This window comes from Acartia tonsa, chromosome 3, assembly GCF_053477335.1.
Source record: "Acartia tonsa isolate MP-2025a chromosome 3, ASM5347733v1, whole genome shotgun sequence".
NCBI lineage: Eukaryota > Metazoa > Arthropoda > Copepoda > Calanoida > Acartiidae > Acartia > Acartia tonsa.
In genome coordinates, this window is record NC_137262.1 from 21,233,325 (window position 1) to 21,256,654 (window position 23,330).

Sequence of the window (23,330 nt, forward strand, 5' to 3'; positions counted from 1 at the left end):
TACTGGGGAAATTTCTTTCTCGGCTGCTATCAAAGATACCAGCTGAAATTTTAAGGGAAGATTCCTTTATACAGGGTGTTGGTCGGTAACTGTTTTTTTTTTAAACGCTTATTACTCCCTTAATATTTAAGCTATCTTAGTAAAATAAAAGGGATTTGGCAGCCTACTACTGACCATTTTATGTATAATGGGAAAAAATCCGCAAAATAAACAGGAAAAAATCTACGAGGTATTACATTAGATCTTGATTTGATTGAATTTAGACTAACCCACAAGAAGATATTTGCTTTGTGAACTTTAGGATGAGCTAGGGGCCATTCGGCTGTTCGCACAGACTTTTAAAGCACACCAATAGAACCGGTTTTACATGGCGAACATAAAAAATCCCAATATTGAAGAATCTGAGATGTACTATAAGTGAGCAATATGTAAAAATAAGCATAATATTGGTCTTTTTTGTTCATTTTTTATGTGTAGCTCGCTTCAAATGCACAATAACCTGAACTATACAGATTTTTTGTTGGACCACAATGTCAATTCTAATAATGTCTTGAGTAATTCTTTGTGATCCACAGTTAACTAAGGCATATTTTTCTTGTGGATTAGTCTTATTTTCAATAAAATCCACCTGTTATGTATTACCTTGTAGATTTTTTTCTTTTAGCTTTGCAGATTTTTCATTGCTATACTATAAAACGGTCAGTAGTAGGCTACCAAATCCTTTTTATTTTACTAAGAAAGCTCAAATATTAAGGGAGTAATAAGCGTTTAAAAAGAAACAGTTTCCGACGGACACCCTGAATATTTGTCATGCCTAAGAAGACAAAAACCTTGATGTTTGGGATATGTGATTTTCTCAACTGCTATTTTAGAAAGACAGCCGCAAATTTTAGTCGAGATTCCTTTTGCTCTATACATTTTTTTATCAGTGTCTGTCTGTCGTTCATGTTGAAAAATTAAAACTCTTATTATTTTAGTTCAAAAAGGCATCAGTTTTCATGAAAACTCGTCGTTGAAACTCTAATACATCATTATTGATTTTCTAAATTTCTTTGATGGTTGGAAAAATTCAATTTGCCAATAATGAAAGTATGATGAGCAACCTATTTATAAATTTTGCTATTTACAATAATTTGGTATTATCTACTTTCATTAAATTCTGTATCTAAGCAAGATTTTTGACTTTTTATTGTAATTTACATTTTAAACTTTACATTCCTAGGGATCACTTACAGTCTCTTAGGTCTCCCATCTTGGTTAGCTAGATGGTATTGGTCTAGTTAAGATTGGAAATTTCAAAGTAACTTTTTGTATTAATGTGAAGGCTAACAAAACTGATGAAATATTGATGATTTTTTATTTTAACATCTGTGGAAAGCTGTCTATAATACGATTCGATATATATCTTTTCTACATTTAAGATTGAGATATAGATTTTGGCATCTCAAAATTTAAGGTAGCATAGAAAGTAATATTAGAAAAGAGGAAGAAAAAGTAGAGAGGCACCTAAAAGTGCACTGAATTACAAATTTGTTAAGCAAACAGAGAGAATTATGCCCTTTGAATCCAAATATCGAAATTTAGATTAAATGTAAAGTTGGTTCCATTTCCAAAATGTATTAAAATTTTATCTTTTCAACTTTTCTGAACTAGTTCATTAGATATTGGAGATTTTTTGAGTTGTTACTAGAAGCAAGACGAAGCCCCGAGCAAATTTTATTACATGAACAACGATGACAACATCCATAAGTAGCGAAGCTCTTCATCATAAAAACAACAGTTAAGCAAACAGACTTGCGGACATTTGAAATAAGAAGCTTCAAAACTAAACATGTAATGAATATTCTTGACAAGTTGTATGTAATTCCTTTAAATACCGCTTACCCTCTCATAAACTATGTCTTTTAAAGGATAACTTAATTTTTACTTTTCAGGTTGATTTCATTTACAGATATAGATTTAGTTTTCATATTTCTACCACAATAATATATCGAAAGTATATTTTATCAATATCTGCACAAAAAAATAATAATTTTTAGTATAACTGTATTTAAACTACGCGGTTTTTCATCTATGTTTTCTTTCCTAATATTCAGATTTTCTAACACATATAATATAGCTATTTTATAGTAAAACAACGTTTTTACTTCAATTTTATTTATCTTTAACTTCTATTATTTAATAGCTACTTATTTTAAGCTATTTTTTTGTAAACCAAATCAAATGAGGGAGTTAGGGTAAGAAAAAAATTAACAATGCACCGCAACAATTTTTTTTCATCTACAATGTTCCAGCGGTAATTCGGAAATAAATTTGTGCGTTTAATTTTGGTGAAGCTTTATCCTGGCCTGGGTAAAATTTTGCCAGAGTAATATCTAGTAGTAAATTTTTATGGTTTGAAAGGGAGAGATGTGATTTACTTGTTGGCTATTTGAAATAAAGGACCCAATCAATTATGAAAATTCTGCTGACTAATAAATGTCTATTCTATAAATCAGTTAATTCGTTAGTCCATTTGTAATGCAAATTACACATTTACATTTGTAGCTATTTGAACAGCTATATGGAGCCGAAAATTTTCACTCGGTCAATAGCGAAAAATTTTTTTTTGGAATGAGAAGCTGCTATTTCTTGGCGAATATTTTCAATAAAGGGCTAATTTTTGCCTTGATTCAGCTTGACTCTACATCCCACGTTGTCCGTTTGTCTATCAAGAATGCTAAATAAAAAGCAAATATCCGAAATGCGTTTTTCATTACTATTTAAGGCTAATATCTTTTGTAAGGATTTTGATGACATTTGCACGTCTACTCTGTCTGATAAAAGCGATTAATAGCTTACATATCTTATATAGCTTAACTGTTCCTCTGAAACCGAAAGAATACGGTATTTATTTTTCATACTTCTAAAATACAATCTATATTTTAAGTGTCATTACTCTACATATATGATTGTCACCTAATGTTTTTTCCTTTAATAAAAGTTAGCGCAAATATGATACAGTTACTAAATAAGCTACAAAAAATTATAAAGTTAACTATTGGAAATCAGGCCGCCATGTTTATACTTACATTACGGACGGACAGACAAAGTGAATTTTAGAGTAGCTTTGCTAAAAAAAACCAATTGGTTAAAGAATATAGAGAATTTGTGCGTTGATGTGCAAAAAATACATATACAATTAACTCACAGTATACACATTTTACAAAGTAAAATATATATGTATATCTAGCTTACTTTCCTGAAACACTTAGAGTAACTAAAAGCTTTACAAAACTTTGTGTAATTAAATTTCAACAACTTCAAATTGTATAACCTTATCTAGCCTTGTTAACACAAAATATAAAATGCAAATATTCCTCTAATACGCAAGTAATTATAAAAATGATTTAACTTTGAAATATTGATATTATTATTTTTTAGGGAGATGCTGCTTTCTTCGTGGCTCCGCAAAAGTACCTTGGTGACCAAAGAGCAGTTTACAACCATGAAATTAAATTCAAATTGAAAATTGGTGCTCAAGATGTTAATAATGCTAGAATAACAAGTGAGGATCTTGTAATTACTGGTGGTGCTCACAAATCTATCAGAATATCTGTTCCAATTACAGAACAAAATAATCCAATGCCAAGTTATGATCTTCAAGAGTATACTTTCAAAATACATGAAAATTCTGAATTTGGCTGGTTGCCTGCACTTAGTACAGCTGAATTTATGCTTGTTCTTTCAAATATAACATCTATTCAAATAAAGGGTAGCTATGCTCCAGCAGGAATGGGTTTTCTGGACGATTTTAAGATGGATTCTGCTGAATTGAGAGGATCAGGCCCACCTGCAATATATATTGAAAGATGCGAGTGTCCCAATGGTTATGAAGGGCAGTTCTGTGAACGCTGTCAGCCTGGTTACTACCATTACAAAGATGGTGGACCTTTTGCTCGTTGTGTTCCTTGTACCTGTAACTCTCATGCTGATTATTGTGACACCGAATCAGGGAAATGTGATTGTAATCACAATACTGCTGGGCATAATTGTGAAATATGCGCTGCTGGATTCTATGGTAATGCCCTACAAGGGACACCTGATGACTGTAAACAGTGTCCCTGTCCCATGATTACAGAAGAAACAGGTATCACCAGAATTGGATCATGCTTTGAAGTTACAGGAAACCAAGATAGTCCCATCTGTACTGAATGTCCTAAAGGAAGAGACGGTACAAGATGTGAATTGTGTGCTGATGGTTACTTTGGAGATCCTAATGGCAAAGATGGTCCTGTTAGACCTTGTCAGAGGTGCAACTGTAATGGAAATGTTGATCCAAATGCAATTGGGAACTGTGACAGAAAAACTGGTAAATGTTTAAGATGCGTTGATGACACTGCTGGATTTAATTGTGAGAGATGTAAATCCGGTTTCTTTGGTTCAGCAACTGCCGTAAGAAAGCGTGGAGATCCACAAAATTGCCAACCTTGCCAGTGCTATCCACCAGGCACACACCTTGATCAAGATCAAGGTTTACCTATATGTGACAGTTACACTGGAAAATGTAAATGTAAACCAAATGTTGTTGGTTATGACTGTGATGCTTGTAAAGATGGATATTATAAGATCAAGAGTAACCAAGGTTGTGACCCTTGCAATTGTGACCCTATTGGCTCTGTAAATGCAACTTGCAATGTTTTTTCTGGCCAGTGTTCATGTAGGCCAGGCGTCACAGGATTAAGATGTGACATGTGCAAACCTAATCATTATGGGTTCTCTGTAACTGGTTGTAAACCGTGTGAATGTGATCCATCTGGATCTAAAGATCTTCAGTGTGATGAGCTGACTGGGCAATGCCCGTGCCTAGACAAGGTTGAAGGAAGAAAATGCGATAGATGTATGGAAAATACAAAGAGTAAGGAAAATGGAGGAAATGGTGAGAAGATTTGTGAACCTTGTGAAGATTGCTATGATCTTGTTCAAGATGGAGCTAATCAGCACAGGAGAAACTTAGATTCACTAGATCGTCTGCTTCAACAAATTGCTGAAAATCCAGAACCTGTTGGTGACGACTTTGAAGTTAAACTAAAGAAACTACAAATAAGAGTAAAAACTATGGTGGCAGATGCAAAAATTTCTTCTCAGAATGATGAAGGAGAAACTTTGAAGGACAGGCTTGTGGTCCTTGGTGAAAAATTGGATCAAGTAATTGAACTTGTATCTGTTGCAGATAACCAACTAAATGTTGCTGAGAATAGTGGAGCTGAAGCCAGAGATAATGTTTATAGAGCAGAATCAGTTATCAATAGAGCGAGAGAGGCATTGAAATCAGCCAAAAATCAAATGGATGTCAAAGGTAGAGAAGCTCTAAGAAAGGCACAAGAAAGAGCAAAAAAATTTGGTGAAGGAAGCGAGAAAATGACTAAAATAGCTGCGGATGCTAGAAAACTTGTTGAACAACAAGAAGAAGATGCCAATGAAATAACAAGTATAGCCAAACAAGCATATGACATGTCTGACAGTGCTCATCAAATCGCACTCAATGCCATGAAAGAACAGCTGAGTAATGCAAACAACATTGACACCTTAAAATACAAACTTACAGACGTTGATGATAAATTATCAACGGTTGAAAAACTTGCATCAAATACACTTGCTAAAGCTGAAAATGCATACTATGAAGCCCTAACAATCCACAGACAGGTCCTAAATTTGGAAGTTCCATCAATTAACAGTGATAGTCTTGAAAAACAAGCTAACAAAATCAAAGAAGATGCACGAAGGATTAAAGAAGACGCTGAAAGATTTATGGATGAGTATCAATCAGTAATCAGAGATACAATGAACAAACGAGTCAATCTTCAAGATTTATTAGACAGAGCTAATATACAACAGCAAGAAGTTGACAATCAGCTAAATGAAATAGAGAATCATAAGACTAAAGCTCTTGAGGCTGTCCAAATAGGGAACAATGTGTTGAAAGATGCACAAGAAACTCTAGAGACTCTAAAGGATTTTGAAAATAGAGTAAATAGTAATAAAGATGCTGCTGAGGATGCTTTGATGAGAATACAGGATATTTCTCAAACTATTGATATAGCAAGAGAAAAGACTGAACAGGCAGGAAAACAACTTGATGATGCAGAAAATAACTCTGAGCTTGCACTTAATATTGCCAAAACATCAAAGGACATTGCTGAAAGAGCATCACAAAAAGCAAATGAAATTGTATCATCATCAACAGAGACTAGTTCAGCTGCATCAAAGCTTAAATCTGATGCCGAAAATCTTAAGGACAAATTAGATGAAACTTATGAAGTAATTAAACAAAAAAATAGCTCTGCAACTTTAGATTCCTCACTTGCTACTGAAGCACTAAAAGAAGCTAATCAAGCCCAAACACAAGCACAAGTTGCCTCTACTAAGGTTGCCCAAGCAAAGAAGGAGCTTGAGGAAATAAAGGCGATTTTACAAACTGTTGAAGAACCAGGTAGAATATTATTACAAGCTACACAAATTTCGCTGTTCATTGATCCAATAATAGGAAACTATGATTTAATAACAAATTTACAATTATTAAACAAAAATTGTTTTCAATGATACTTTTACTTGTCCCGACAAAAGTTATATTTAATTGTAATTCTCTTTTAGAACCTGGACTTCTTGCAGAGTTGGAAACACGTGTAAAGCTTGCAGAGGAAAAATTCTCTGAAGCAGATCTAGATACTAAACTAGAAGAACTGGAACAAGCTAAACAGCGCCAGGTAGAATTTATGTCAATTTTTATCTTCTAATTGTTTAATAGTGTTATTTAATCATATTTATAAAACTAAGAGCTAAAAGTTTTAACAATGTTATACATGAAATACCAATACATGCCTCCATCATCAACCAAGGAATAACAATTCTAATATTTATTTTTGCATTAATTTAGCTACTCTCCGCTTTCCATTGTTGTTTACTTCTCTTATAACTTAGGTAGAGTATTGTGTGCAAACTTTATTTAACAAATGCATTATAAAACAAGGATTAATGTATTTCATAGCACAAAAAAAGGTGGTTTATAAGTTTATTTGGTGATTCCTTCAATTTTGACATTTTTTTATTTCAAAATAAAACAGGTAGGTGCATATAAAAGTGGCAAAATTTTAAAAAATCTGCTGTAATTATAAAGAAGTTACGCTACCATATAGGTGAGTTTGTAGGAGGTATATACACACACCATAAGTTTACAAATACATATTTTGATGCACTAAATCTCTGCAATAACAAGATCTTGTGATATGGAAATATTTCTTTTCATCAGCTGTACTTTCCAGAATTTCATACTTCAAATTAAATTTTAGCAAAGACCAACACAAATAAATTCTGCTAATAGGATTCTTAATTTAGACTCAAAGTTAAATCCAAATTCACATACCAAACTTTGTAAACTGTCAATAATTTTGCGAATGTTTAGTTCTTGTAACATCAAATCTCTGTGTGTTGTAATTTTGCATATGCCTGAGCTAACAAAACAAGAATAATTTAAAAATTTACATTTAAGTTTTCATGGAAAATTGTCTATAACACAATACTTTATATGATTTTTTAGCATGGCTCAGAACCTGTTTTAATCCAGCGGAAATGATTCGGAAAGATTCGAAGCCATACTAGAAACTGAGATAGTTATATTTTTAAGTGGCTACTCCTTTACTTTTAATATACTTTAAATTTTAGTTTAAAGAAAAAGTGAAAAATTAATATTTTTAATATATGACTAGTGGCGATTTCTATAGGGAAGGTAAAGATACACTTCTCTGAATTAGTTCTTAATCTTTCACTTAAAGAAGAACCATATCGGTGTAGTTGTTAGCGAGACCATTTGCTAAACACAGACACTGACATACATTTTAACAGGATAATGTTTTCTGGATGATTATTATGCTTTTAAAAAATTATAGTATTTACCGTATGGGCATCTAAACCAATGGTCAACAAAAATGTTGCCCGTCAGTCTGTCCTTTCTTCCTTCCACTCATAACCAGATTTTTGTCACAACCATTTTTCAGAGATGTTTGTGTCTAAAACAAAAAGGGTAACATACGATTTCACTCAATTTGGAGATTTTTAATATAATTTTGGAAGATTTTATACAATTTTTTTTGGTGACTTGGATACCAGAGCCAATTTAGCCATACTAGTGTTTTTAAAGGCGAAGCTTTTCTACAACTACTACTAGGGTCGGCCCGTCTGTCTATTTGTAATGGATAGCTCTTATAAGTTTTTTAGTATAAATTGCATTAAAATTGTATACTTTAATTAAAATTTTAAATTTAAATTAAACTTTTTTCTCATTATTTTCGTAAAGAACATATTTTCTCTAGAGTTCCTGTAATTATTTTGAGAACACTTAGAAATTCGTTTAGAGATAATTAGGTTATAACTATTTCCAGAGAAGTAAAGTTAGTGAGTATATGGAGAAACTAAACTATCTTTCATCGGAGTACAGGAGGAGAGTAACTTTGTAACTAAGTTTTTTAATCATTTCTAGAGTATACATACGAATTTAAATAAAAGCAATATATTGTCTTTTTATATATAAAAAAGTTACTTTCTACTGATATGATAGTATTGAGGATATTAGAAAATCATTGCCAGACTCTTGTTGGAATAAAATTCGACTTGAACCATAATCAACAAGGTTGGTCATTTAGGTGTTGGAGCAATACAATATTCATGGATATAAATAAAACTGGTGATGGACTTGGTTTAGAAAATTAGAATTTATATTTATTTTACGCCATAAGAACTTAAGAAGAGCTCTAGAATATTTTTGTGAACCAACTACTGGTGATGGTTTTTTGTATAGATAATATATATTACATACATTTTTTTGTTTTATTAGGTTATGGATTTTTCGTTAAACTAATTTCTTCTTTGCTTGCTTAAAATACTAAAGGTGGCAGGATTGGTGATTAATTATGATATATCAATACAAATATAAAATAAAAAATTTGCAGGCATGCAAAAAACATCAGCTAAACTTTCAACTAAAAACAGAGAGAAATTTGCATTGTTACAATACTGTATAAAATTATTTATTAAAATAAAAAACTTATTATGAATTAATTTTCATATTTTTAAAGTATAGATTTAAACAGAAAGAAAAAAGTCTTGATCATTAAAGATAATTTATATTTATATCTAGTACGAGATTCTTAAGAAAAGAAATGTTTAAGTTGTAAGCATTTTCCTTTTCAAAATTCGACTTCCTAAAACCAAACCCTTTAAAGTTTTGCTAAACCACTCTCTAGGATTATTATGAGTTATTTATATGGAAAATCGTAAAATTTGATAATTATCCTAATTTTTATATTATAAAGGTAACGTGCACATTATAAGATTTTTTTTAAAGAGGCTCATTTTCTTAGGAATAGTCCCTTTTTTTAATGAACTTCTGCTCTCTGACTAACTTGGTACGTTTATTCAGGGAGAAAGGGAGGGGACAATGGATCGAATATTCAATCTTTAGGAGTCTCAGACTTTGGGGACTGGCTTAAAGGGAAAGTGCAAGAATTTAGCAGTTTCTGACTGAGTTTGGGGATTTGCGCAAGAAATGCCGTTACTCGCTATGTTAGTTTTGAATATATATAGTTTTGCAGACAAAGAGTAGTTCAAATATAAATACATGGACCCCCTCCCATACTATATTTCACTTCCTTCATCCCCACCTCCTTTTTAAAAGTAGAAAGGGAAATAGAGAAGGGAGGTGGGGGAAATAAACAGGATAAAAAGGGGCAGGAAGGCGTGCGGGTCATATACTTGCCCATCCAGCTACACGCCTGCCTGCCCCTTCTTTCCGTGTTCACATCACTTGCCCCCAAATCTCTTTTCTCTTTCCCTGTCATCTGAAGAGATCCAGGGAGATATTTCTAGTAATTAATTACAGAATGGTTATGTCAGTCTGTAATACTGGTAATCTTATTTTCAAATGATTGCTTTTTTTCTTGGAACTTTTTTCTTAGTTTATGGTTTTCTAGATTTAATCAACAATCACTTTACAATTATTCTGGTTTTCATGGCCTTTCTTCAAAAACTCTTAAATTGAATTAATTGCCCATTGTCCCCTCCCTTACTCCCGGACGTTTATTTGTTCCATATACACACAATTTTAATTTGTTTCTGTGTTTTCAATTTTAATCAAAGTTGATATAATTGATTTCCTATTATTCCTTTCTAAAAAAAATTATCAAGGATATTCCAAGAGAATGAAAATGTCCTCTCTTTGAATTCAGTGTTCTGGAAGTAAATACAATATATTGATTTATAAATAAAATTCTTTAGATTGATCAGTTGACTGAAGTCAAGAATGAAAGGTCAATTCTTACAGAGGAAGTGGAAACAATAGAGAGAATAATATCTTCAGAATTACTATCAAATTTCTGTCCGCAAGCATATAACTCTTGTTTGGAAGACAAGTGCTAGCGTAAGAAATAATTATAAATGGCTAAGTTGTATGGTATAAATGCATGACTGCTTTGCTTATATATTATAATTTTGCTTAAACTGTAGACGTTATACGTAAATTATTTTTAAAAGAATTTAGTGTATATAATGAAATATTACATAAATATTTTATAGGCTGATGTTGCAGAATCTTTCCAATAATTCATTTATTTGTAAGTAAAACGTTAAAGACTAACATTGGCTTGGTAACTAAACAAAACAATCTAATGATAAATTCACTGGCGTGAAACAAAGAACTTTTCTTCATAATTTATTTAGAAATATATTTCGGTGAACATGGCAGCCCTTTATTATATACCTAATACTTCTTGAATCATATTCTTTTTGTCAACCTAATATTTTCATTTAAGAAGGGCATAACAACAAATTTACATGACAGGTATTATTGTCGTCACCATTTAACTAATTTCTCGCTATAATCAATTAGATAATTAAATTTATTTATTGTATGTTAGTAAATGTACACATCTTACAACATGTTGTTATTTGCTATTCTTCCAGTAATGCAAAGTTAGGACATTTAATTTAAAGTGAAGGAATCAAATTTTGGTAAAAATATTACAATTTATTTTACATTTAAATGACCTTTTCCAATACAATACTAGTGAAAAATTTTTCAAAATCACATAAAAAAATTACATCATTAAAATAAAATCCTTTGTTAATAACCCTTCTATGATTTATTTAATTTTTTTAGATTTTTGATGTGATTTTGGAGGAGGACCTGGTTAAGGTGTCTATTTTGGGTCTTGATTTATGAATATATCGATTAATCTTAAAGCCTTAATGTTTCTTATAAACCTTTATTTACATTAAAAGCCTAAAGATAAGGAATAGCCAACGCTTCTTGCCCCTCCCTAAATTTTGAAAAATTCCCCTTTTTCCCCCAACCCCCCTGGTAAACAAAAATCCCCCATTATGTCCCCTCCCCTCTCTAAAAAGCCAAAATGTCCCAATCTTTTCAAAAGATCAAGAATAACTTAACTCTTTTTGGCGCTACGCTACAAACTTTTTATTCAATTAATCTTACCATATTTGGAAACTGCAAATTATGACCAATGATTTTTAAATTAGTGTAGAAAAAGTTATACGTGGATAGGGGAAAACGTGATTTTCTCGGCTCCTATAAAAGATAGAATGCAATTTTGACAACATTCATATTATCAAGCATCAAGCATAACCAACTATAAAACATCTATTGCAGTCGGACTGTCTTTTAGCAGGTTTTCATATTTTACATATTTCCTTTAATCTTTGGTGTTTTTGGTCTGATTTTTAATTTTTCAAATGTTCAGAGCATACAGGATGTAACTTACTTTGACTGTCGGTCTATCAGTCATCATAAAACCAAAAAGGGTTTTGTGCTTATTTCTCAAATAATTCTAAAATAATCATCCACGATTTTTTTGTGCTTTGGATGTCGTTGTCCCTGTTTAAAATATAAACTTTACTAAAAAAAATTACACATTTGCAGAGATCTATAGGGATTATACAACTGCAGATTAATTGATGTACATCCCCAATGATGATGCAAATCATTAATTCTTATATAGAGTAAAATTAGTTCATGGAACATACGGAAACTCAACTTAATGGAAACTTAAACAACCAATCAAAATTCAATTAATTTTCCCACATCGGCCAACAAATAAGAAATGTTATGAAACTTTGGGGACTAATGTAACTCCGCTCCTCCCTGCATATTTGAAAAAAAAATTTGCACTTTGCGCCCTTTCAAATGATTTATGAAAAGGTAACATGGTATGTTTTGTTGTTATTTCCAAAAAAAAAACATTTGTAAACATCAAATATTTAAACAAAAAGTTATTTCATGCGAAAAAAATTCGCGCGCTTCGCTCGCCAATTTACGAGTACATTTCAAACTGCTTTGACATTTATCTAAGTCTTTTTCTCAAAACTGTATGTCTGTCTATAAATAAGAATATAATATGATGTTTAGGATAATTTTATCATTTTTTTGTGTATATTCCCTTAATTAACTAAAAGACATGTTATCAAAATCACAAATACAATGCAAGTGTTCAATGCAGTTTACTTTTATCTTAGGGTTAAACAAACAATTCCATGATAACTTTGAAATTAGGATTTCAACTAACATTGTCTCAAACTTTGTAATTTTGATTGATGCATCTTCATTAATCCAATTTGTCTTTCCTTGTTATATTTTAAAAAGTAATGGTGGTGAGAGTTCGAGTTTAAGTCCCTATATAGCAACTCAAATTTCTCAGTCGTATTACATTCATGCAATTTCCCCTGGTTGTGTTAGAAGGGAAATTATTGAGTTCTTTGGATACTTATTAGTCACAGGGGCGTCCAAGCTTTTTTATTTGGGGGGGGATAAAATTTTTTTAAGGGTGGGGTAATTTTTTTTACCCCCCCCCCCCCAGTAAAAATTTTAATAAAGACAACAAGAGTTGTGTTATTTTATCAACTCAGGAATATAGAGTGTTGTGAGCTTTAATTAGGGTTTTTAATGTAAATTGCTAGAAAAAACATGTCTTTTAGTTAAGGGAATTTACACAAAAAAACTTATACTGAACATACATATACTTATATGTACATATATTGTTATTCATTTAAACAGACATGCAGTTTTGAGAAAAAGACTTAGATAAATGTCAAATCAGTTTGAAATTTAGTTGTAAATTGGCGCGCAATTTTTTTTCACATAAAGTAACTTTTTTGTTAAAATACTTGATGTTTACGTTATAGAAATAATAAAATTATAAAAAAGTAAAAATAATTTTAAAAGCTGCGAAGTGCAAATCATTTTTCAAATATGCAGAGATGGAGTGGACATTGCGTTATTTTTTTTACTAGTCCCCAAACATTTTCTTATTCGTTGGCTCAACAACTTTAGGGACTTGATTGAATTTTTGATTGGTAGGTTAATAAAGTTGAGTTTCTATTTGTTCCATCCACTAATTTTAATCTATATAAGGATTAATTTTGTGTATCATCATTGGGGATGTACGTCCATTGTTTTTTCTAAATGTGTATTTTTTTCGGTAAAATTTATATTTTAAACAAGGATGACAACATCCATAAGTAGCAGCACAAAAAAATTGTAGATGATTATTTTAGATTTATTTAAGAAAATAAGCACAAAACCCTATTTTATTTTGTATGCTGACTGTTAGAAACACAGCCATGTAAATTAAATACTGGATGCTAAGAACAATGGAAAAAATTATTTCAATACTGTCATCCAAAAAAAGGAAAAATATGTTAAATATAAAATAGCCAAAAACCTGCTAAAAGACAGTCCGACGGCCATCATTTTTTTTTGCTCCATAATAATAGGAATGTTGTTAAAAAGGTGCCTTTTACCTTTTGTAGGAGCCGAGAAAATCATGTATCCCCCTATCTATGTCTAACTTTTCTACACTAGTTAAAAAAATTATTGGTCATAATTGGGAATTTCCAAATATGGTAAGATTAATTAAATACTAAAAAATTTTGGGTTATTTTTGATCTTTTGGAAACATTGGGACAGTTTTGCTTTTTGGAGAGGGAAGGACAGCAAAATGGGGCATTTTTGTTCACCAGGGGGGAAGGGGGGGGGGCCAAAAAGGGGCATTTTTCAAAATATTAAATACTAAAAAACTTTGAGTTATTCTTGATCTTTTGGAAACATTGGGACAGTTTTGCTTTTTGGAGAGAGGAGGGGGCAAACTGGGGCATTTTTGTTGACCAGAGGCATTTTTCAATATTTAGGTGGGGGGCAAAGGGGGGGCGTTATTGGCGCTAGTGGCCATTTCGGTTCTGAAGCCACCCCATCATGAAAAAATGACCCATATTAATTTTTGAACCTCCATGTGTGATTTTTGCTCCCCTTATGTAATATTTTACCACAAAAAAATGCCCCCCTTAGCAATTTTTGTAAGCCTTTAACTCATAGTTTATTACCACCTAGCTTTGTTTTATTCATTGAAAATTACAGGGACCAAAATTTAAGATGGGGTATAAAACCACATGATGCTGGGGGGGGGGGGAGGTATTTTGACAGGTGGCGGTAGGGGGGGGGGGGTTATTTTATCACATGGGGTAAAATCTCACTCCTCAACTGGGATGGTGCCATTTCATATATATAAATCTACTGTGAAATATGTGTAATAAACAATAAAAACAGGGATCGGAAGCCGCGCGTAAGCCGCGTGTAAGCCTCAGTGAAATCGTCATTTTATCACTATAAAATTTAGCTGGATGTATAAAACTGTCTCTTTAGTAGACAATCCTTCTTTCAAAAAAAAATTTTCTGCACACAAGCAGGTTTAAAACTGAGGCTTATGCGCGGCTGAGGCGCGGCTTCCGAACCCTGAATAAAAACCCTTATATTTCAAATGCATGTTTTCTTGTGTTTTGATTGCAGTTTATAAATAAGCTTTGGGGTGAACAAGTTCCAAGGGCAATTTTTCTAGTGAATAATTACAGAATGCTTACTTCTTTGTAATTCATGGTCTTTTAGCAAAAACTCTTAAATTCAATTAATTGCTTATTGTCCCATCCCTGTATATCTGGGTCCAAACACGTAGAAACAAAGGCTAAACGTCTATCTGATAGAAACGGTTGAGCAAAATGTGATTTATTTGATCTTATCAAGATAGACGGCTGAAAATTCTTGTCAATATTCCAATCAATATGGAGCATATTTATTAAGTAACAAGGATGATAACATCCATAAAAGTGAAGCTATTAATATAAATGTTATGACAAACGAACTTAACACTTAAAGAGTGTCAGAACTAAGTCTTTTTAAGTATAAACAAAATTGTGTATTATGCTTTATTTGACCACTTTTCTGTACTCTTTTCCGATTTCAGTAATACTCAGTAATATTTTGATCTGTTGGGTGGCTCAAAGCTTTAGAAGGACAGAAAAAATGAAATTTACCAATTAATTTTTTTTTACATCTAACCTATTTTTGTAAAGATGAATTTCATATGTTCAAAACATGAAAATAAATTGAATATAACATAAGTATTAAAAAATATATAAATCGATCACGTTCAATTTAAATTCATCTTGACAAAAATCGGTTTTATGTAAAAAAAATTTACTTATCATGAAATTTAGTAAATTGAATTGCCTAAATATTAGTATTTTTTAGTGATCTTGATAAAACAACTTCCTACCATAATTGGTTATCAAAGCCTCGTGAACGGCAATAAACGTAAAAAATTCCACCTTTGACGGTGAATAACGGCAAAACGATTTGGCGGTTTATGCATATTCATAAGTAACAAATCATGCGTCTCCATAAGTTCTAAAATAATGAAGAAAAGGTCCATGGCCCAAAAACGAATCCTTCCCCCCCCCCCAAAAAAAAAACTAACTCAACATAATCAGGGTGTCCTAAAAGTGTAAAAATCTTTAAAATAGGAACATACTGTTGTTAGTAGTCAAAATATTCTGTATCTATATGACATTTTTTGGTAATTTGAGTATATCAAATTTTGACCAATATTTAGCTCTACAGATGCAAATATCAAATTTACAGCGTGTTGCAAAGTAAATATCACAACTTTATAGTCCCGGGTCATTCGGACAATTATTACTGCATATATGCCCACAGATGAAACACAGTATTTAAGCAAAAAAAAACAATTTTTTTTCAGACAGGTATTTTGGGTATTATGCTTGATATCCAAAAAATATACTTTTTGTTGGACACCCAGTAAAACTAAAGTTTTGGCAAAATAGCAATATGTGTGCTTTTTACATGTATAAAATATACAAAACTTAATTTTTTGAATCCTGAAAAATTGTTTTTTGTTACCTACCCTGAAACTTTTTTTCCTGCCCTCCTGAAGCCTCGAACCACCCAACAGAACAAAATATAGAGTATTATTGTTGTTTGTAGCCCTGATTCCCTAAAGTTAGGATTCAGACTGGATGTGAGAATCATTTGGCCAATCTTAGATTGGGAAGCTTCACGCAAAGCTGAATGAATTCTATGTTACATTACAAGCTAAACCGCAAATCTTGTGGAATCTCCAATTATTACATTACCCTGGCCTGAGTTTTAGCAGGTGTTTCACATTAAGCCACCATATTTTTATGGCAATGTCACATGAATAAGGAGCATGGACGAGAGAAATGATGATTTAATTGCTTGATAGGTAGAATCCTAACTTTCTACAAATCTCTCTTTACAACCTAAAGTAATCTCAGTGGAGGTTGCGTGATAATATTCTGACAAATTGCGACTGCATTTGTTAGCGATGTGCAAATTTGTTTATGATATATATTGTACCTTGTTGTTCTAGCAATCAATATAAAAAATCTAGTGAATTGGATAATGATAACAATATCATACAAAAAAAAGTTAAAAATCGGCATGTTTTAAATAAACTTATGGACTTTCTGTTAACAATTATAAATTGCTACGCTTCTTAAATCGTACGTATCTGTTATAGAAATCATCATGCAGAGTGTGTAAGTATTATCTTTCTCCTCTCCTGTCTGTCTGTAATGCTAGGGGTTTTTAATTTTAACTTTTAGAGTTACATTAACATTCCCTTTCTCACTGTTATGCTCGCTTTTTCCTACCACTTACTTACTTTTATATTCAAGTGCTTCGGTACTTTTTGATGTTGTCGTCCTTGTCTATATTGATATTCTTAATATTTTGGATTACACGAACAGTCAAACTATAAATATTATTTCTTATTCTATTATTATAATTCTGCTTTCTCTAATTCGCTTAATGATGTTTGCTTATATTATTTCAAACAGCTCCGCTACTATTGGAGGAAATCGTCCATGCATTTTTAATCCAAGAGCGATTTTTCGCCAAAAAATCACCCTGGTTCATTTACATACAGTTAACAAGATATAAAGCCGCAATATTTTTGAATTAATTTGCCTCAACACACATTTCTCAATTTTGGCACAGGGATAACTTTCCTTTGTGGATACCAAACTTTCTTAAATAAACACTTCATTTAAACACTATCCTACAATCTTATATAGAATTGTAGAAAGATATCAATTAAACCTCCTTCACTTTTTGTTTCAGTTATGAAACTACTATATAATTCTTTGAGTCAGTAAAGGAAGTTAAATTCTGGCTGCTTTTTAAGATAGATAATTGATTTTTTAAAAATAGTATAGTTTGAATTTTTTACACCCAATTATTTTTACTTTGTACTTTTTACCCTTACTATAAAAGTTTCCGGTCTGGTCGTTGGCCATCTTTTTCCATTCCTTAACAAATTCAAACTTAAATATTTATTGGGACAAAACAACATATTTATTAAATATCAACCTTTATTTATGATTACTACATTGCATCACTGTAAGCATGATTAAATAAAGTTCTTGTCTATCCTTATTTAGCATTTCAATGTTAATTCACACCTGTATAGTATATGTCTATAGTCTGTCTGTTAATCACAGAGAAAATGGGAAAAATAATAATAGTATTTAAAGCAATTGTACATCGAGAACATTCAAAAACAACTTTGAAAATATTTTAAAAGTTTTTTTGAAAGTATATTGTATTTACTGAAACTGTTTGTACAGCTGACATTTAACAAACTTGCTTCGATTATTACATGTATTTTGTCAATTTATATCTTTACTTTTATAAATTAGGTAAAGGTACGTAAATGAATATTTAATGAATCTTCTAAATTATAAGGCATATCTAGATGATGGTATAGCTTTAGGGTCCCATAATATGAGAAGGAGTCTCCTCCACACTCACTATTGTTTACTTTCTGCAGCTAAAAAGTGCAAAATGTGCATAAAGATGCATAGATTAAAGCAAAGCACGGCATTTCAGCAGTCTTAAATATTAAACTTCTTCCATTCTCTAACATATACATATATACTATACTAAACAAATACATAATACATATATTTTAATAAATAATTTGCAGGGTGAAAATCAAAACTTTTCATTATATTTTAGGTTCAAATACTGTACTAAAATAAAATATTTTTTAAAGAATAAATATATATGTTTTGATGAGTGCATTTATCCTTTTAACCTCAAATATGCACTCATTTGCACCATTTCTATTACAGAGTTGAATGATTGCATAAGAAACTACTCTCATTCCTCCCAATCAAATTGGTTCCAAATTTTCCTAACCAAAATAATTGAGTTGAGAGTTGTTTAAGAAAACTCTTTTTGCATTTACAAGTTTTTTCATATAGATTGCCACGGGCCTCAGTTGTCTAATCAAGAAAAAGACACTTTAAATTAATATAACACAACAAACAAACAACTTTATTTTGATTATGCACTGCTGAAAATACCCTGCAATTTTCTGTAAATTGTTCAAAACCAAAAATGTATTTTAATTTTGTACAAAGTTATTACGAAAATATTTATATTTTTTACTTTAAGTTTATAATCTATTCTTTAAGGTAATTTTTTAAAGAAGGTCTAATTTGGGCATTGATTATGAAGGTTAATTTTTGCATTATGTATTGGATTTTCAATCTATGCCAAGGCATAATATGTTCTGTTCTGCATTTTATCCCCCTCTAACTAGATGTAGGTGTATATTTTATGCACAAATTACAACCTTTTATCAATGGAAACCTGAGTTTAAGGTAGACGTGGGCCCATACTGATTTCTAGGTGAAATATTAGTAATAGAGGGCTTAATATTTAAGCAGAATAGTTATCCAATTATCAAGTTTAATTGTATTTTAATAACATTTACCCAGACAAATATTATTTTTATTCTGTTATTTAAACTAGTAAGATTTTCTGTCTGTAGCGAAGGATCTCACTAACCGCTGAACTATATAGTAAAGCTTACTATAGAAGTGGGAGTGGGGAGTTGATTCCCACAACCCATTTTTAAAATTAATATGAACAAAAAAATTGAGGGGAGGGAGAGATACGGGAGTGCTCCCCAACCCCAGTTTTATATTAAACATTTTTTTTAGGGCGGGGAGTAATTTTTTTATGGGCGATTTCTCTTGGGAGATTGGTGGTACCCTCCCCCGAAATAGTTATAAACCTTCCCGGGACCTATGAGAAGCTACCCTGCGGTTAGCAATAACCTTTGCTACAAACAAACAAACAGACAGACTCGTTCTACTTTGTATTATAGACTAGCGGATTCGCCCCTAATTATTTTCATTTTAGATTTAAAAATAAAATAAAAATTTTGGAGTGAATTTTTTTTTTTGTAGTGGGGTGGTTATAGTCGATCACTCCTTTTTTAATTTTAGTTTTAAAAGTTTGTACAGGGGGATATTCCTTTTTTTGGGAGATTTAGGGGGGTCCCGATTCCCAAAGAAAATAGCTTAAAACCATCAGAGGACCAGTAGGGATATCCCCTAAAGAGTAGATCCCAATCGGTTCAGCGGTTTCTAAGATCTTAAGCTTCAGACAGACAAACCTACGGACACACAGACATCATTCTACTTCGTATTATCTATAATTTATCTTTAAACTTAAATTTAAAAGGGGTGTCAACTCCCCCCCCCCCCCCCCCCCCTTCCTATTTAGGCAGCGTGACATTCAAATGGCATTTTATATTAAATTTGAAGTCATTATGAGCATAAAAGACAGGCTGACAGACCAAGTAAAATATTGAATAGATCAGGAAAATCATTACGCCGTCTACCCATGAAAGCAGCCAAGTAAACCAAGCTTTCCAATATATAAATATTAAAAGTCCGCCAGAGATTGACAGAACTATTGAATTAAATACTAGATTCTTATTTTTGCCAAATAATCTGAATAGCAGCCAAGAAAATCACGTTTCCTACTAAACTAGCTGACACATGGAATTTTTTTATTGTAAGTAGCTTCGTCACTTAAAATACGATCAATTTTTATTTGCTAGCTCTTAAAATTTGAACATTCTGGTTGCTTGTGCTTAATTTTTAGTCTTGGTTTGTGTATTTGTATATGATTGGTATTAATATTATGTTTATACTTGTGGTGGAGTTTTTAACAACTTTATTATCATTTAAGATAGATTTTATGACTTATTCTAAAATAAAGCATGTATTTTGGACACCTGTTCTTATTGTCATTTTTTAAGAGTATTTGTCATAATAATAAATATTCCTAGGTATATTAGTTTAAATTTAGAAAATATTAAAAAATAAATATATTTTATAGTTGGATACTTTATTTCTTATTTATTTGATTAAAAATTATTTTGTTTTAGTACACACAAAATCAGATGATCAGTAGAGAGATTGAAAGCATAGAGTCAGAGTTAATCAATATCCAGGCCATTCAACTCGAGCTGCCCAACTCTTGTCCTATTTCTGATAAGCAATGTCTTGAATGTTAACTTTTTATTATTTTGTATAAATTGTGTTGTAAAGTTTTAATAATAGTCACATTGTTATTTTAAGCTTTTTCAATATTTTATAATCTAAATGTAAATTCTAACTTTGATTTGTAAACGTAATAAATTATTTGTATTTCTTAAATTGTTTCATGTGTAGTTTTTAGTATATTTCAATTTACATGATAAGATTTAATTTTACCCAAAGAAAATACAATTTTAAATTTTTTGTCAAAATTATGTTTTACCAATCAGAGCTATTTTATGTTAATCAGTGTAATAAAAAATCGTTCAAATGTGTTGTTATATATCATATGTCCGGGTAAAAATTATTAGTATGAATATAAAAATTATGAAGTGTATTGTTAATTAAGAAATCAACAAATAAAATACGTCGAAGCGTCCACTCCCCCCCCCCCAAAAAAAAATCTTAAAATCTTTACGAATAAAAGTAAAAGCGGCTAAAAAGCAGCTCAAAAGCAGTTCTCCTGCTATAGATGCTTTATGCTTAATTATGCTCCATATTGATGGAAATGTTGACAAGAAGTTACAGGAGTTGAGAGAATCAGTTGTTAAAACTAAAAGCTGCTTTAAAGCAGTCCGACTGCTAAAGATGTTTTAAACTTAATTATGCTCCATATTGATGAACATGTTAACAAGAAGTTTCAGCCTTCTATCTTTTACAGGAGATGAGAAATCAGTTGTGAAAAAAGGTGGCTAAAAATTTGCTTAAAAGCAGTCCAACCGCTAAAGCTGTTTTATACTTAATTATGCTCCATATTGAAGGGAATGTTTGATAATTTTCAAATGATTTTTTTATTTGGGGTGTTTTTTGAGAGGGGGGAGGTTAGGAGTGTCTTACCCCCAAAGAAAATAACCTAAAACCACCATAGGACCAGTAAGTAAATTCCCTGAAGAGTAAAATCCGATCGGTTCAGTGGTTACCGAGATCTTAAGGAACAGACAGACGGACGGACAGCCATCAAACTACTTTAAAGTAACAGGATGTCTATTTGTCTGTGTGTATATTTGTACCAAATGATCTCGATAACTGCTGAATTGATCGGGTTTTCCTTTACAGGGCAGCTTCTCATAGGTCCTGGGAAAGGTTATAACTATATTGGGGGAGTTTACCACCACCTTCCTAAGAGAAATCGCCAAAAGATGAAAATCAATCCCCCCCTAAAAATTCTAATTTAATTTTTTAAACTAAAAAAAATGAGGGGTAGGACACTCCCCCCAAAAAAATTTACTTTTTTCTTTTTAAATCTAAATTAAAAATTTAGTTATTAAATTCAACTCCCCCTTCCTCAAGTGCCCCTACAGGCCTCTGAGAGCGTAGCTGCTAGTTATAGATAAACCAATAGGATGACAGGGATAGTTCAGTGGAATAGTAATTGCCTGGTATTACCACAAAAATTAAATAGGTCTACTTGCAACCTTGCTGTAAAACACTTTTGTGTAACACAGGGACAATCAAATCAACACAGGTCCAAGAAAAAATGTTAGTCTTAAACCCTTAAAAGTCTGGGCCCTTTTTTATTTTGCAGATAGAACAATTTTTTTTCAGAAATTATATAAATTTACATTAGAAATCACAAAAAAATAAATTTCAGCAGCGGCAGCTGCTAGCCTCAGCGGGATAACAGCGGCGGATTTTCATCAAATTTTGATGTGTCATGTAGGCATGTAAGAAAAGCTTAAGTTTAAAATTTAAAGTCTCTAAGTCAAACATTGCAGACTTGGACACCTTAAATTTTATATTAGGATATACTACTATAGAATATTTTAGTTTTTTTGGTAACCTGAAATGCTTTGTTTAAATCAAAAAATAATTTTGGTTTTTACCTGAATGACTCTGCCAGGTTGCTGGCATTCTGTGCCTGCCAGGTTGGAGAATTTTAAAAACTTCCAACTCTTCGTAATGTGTCACATCCATATTTATAAAGTCACTTGGTTATAGCCCATATCTTTCACACACAGAAAATAAGAACACAGAAAGAAACTGCAGATTTTGGATGAAAAATTTACCTAATGAGTAAAAACATAGGAAATCATGGTGTGAAATGCAAAAAATGTATTTAACAAGGTATTTTTAATTAACTCTAAAAATATAACTGTAATGATAGGTATATAGTATCAAAAAATGCTCTATGTGAATACAGAAGTAAACTGTTTTACATCTAAGCATAATAGAATAAAATTAAATTTTAAATGCAATATAAAAAATAAAATTTTAAATGCAATGATGTAGGGACACATTGACATATTTGCAAATTTATTTGTTTAAATGGGTTTTATTTTTAAAAGCAAAAATCTTTTCATTAATTTAGGCATGTGAAAACTGCCCTATCAATTTCAAACCTTGCATAATGATTTCTCTAACAGTTAGGTACAAATTAGATAGTATACATTGTATACTATACAAACTCTTTAACTTTAACCTTCGACCATGGCTCCACACAAAGTGCATCCACAAGCGTACGGGAGGTGATAGGTGCGAATCTCGTTCCGACATCCCGTTAAAAATATAGATATTAATAA

General features: G+C 31.5%; 1 protein-coding gene across 8 annotated transcripts in view; it reads left to right on the plus strand.

Moving 5' to 3' along the window:
* Positions 1-21,082, plus strand: part of LanB2 (laminin subunit gamma-1) — a 61,989-nt gene extending 40,907 nt beyond the window's left edge. For 5 of the 8 annotated variants that reach the window (XM_080153098.1, XM_080153097.1, XM_080153096.1 and 2 more), the window contains 4 exons: positions 3,424-6,472; positions 6,634-6,746; positions 10,309-10,450; positions 20,661-21,082. In XM_080153098.1, the coding sequence (XP_080009224.1) occupies positions 3,424-6,472; positions 6,634-6,746; positions 10,309-10,449 (3,303 nt within the window). In that variant the 3' untranslated portion in view covers position 10,450; positions 20,661-21,082. Of the gene's footprint in view, positions 1-3,423; positions 6,473-6,633; positions 6,747-8,417; positions 8,475-8,591; positions 8,666-10,308; positions 10,551-20,660 lie in introns of those variants that run through there. The other 3 variants (XM_080153099.1, XM_080153100.1, XM_080153101.1) reach the window with 3 other exon arrangements.
* The last annotated feature ends 2,248 nt before the right edge of the window (positions 21,083-23,330 follow it).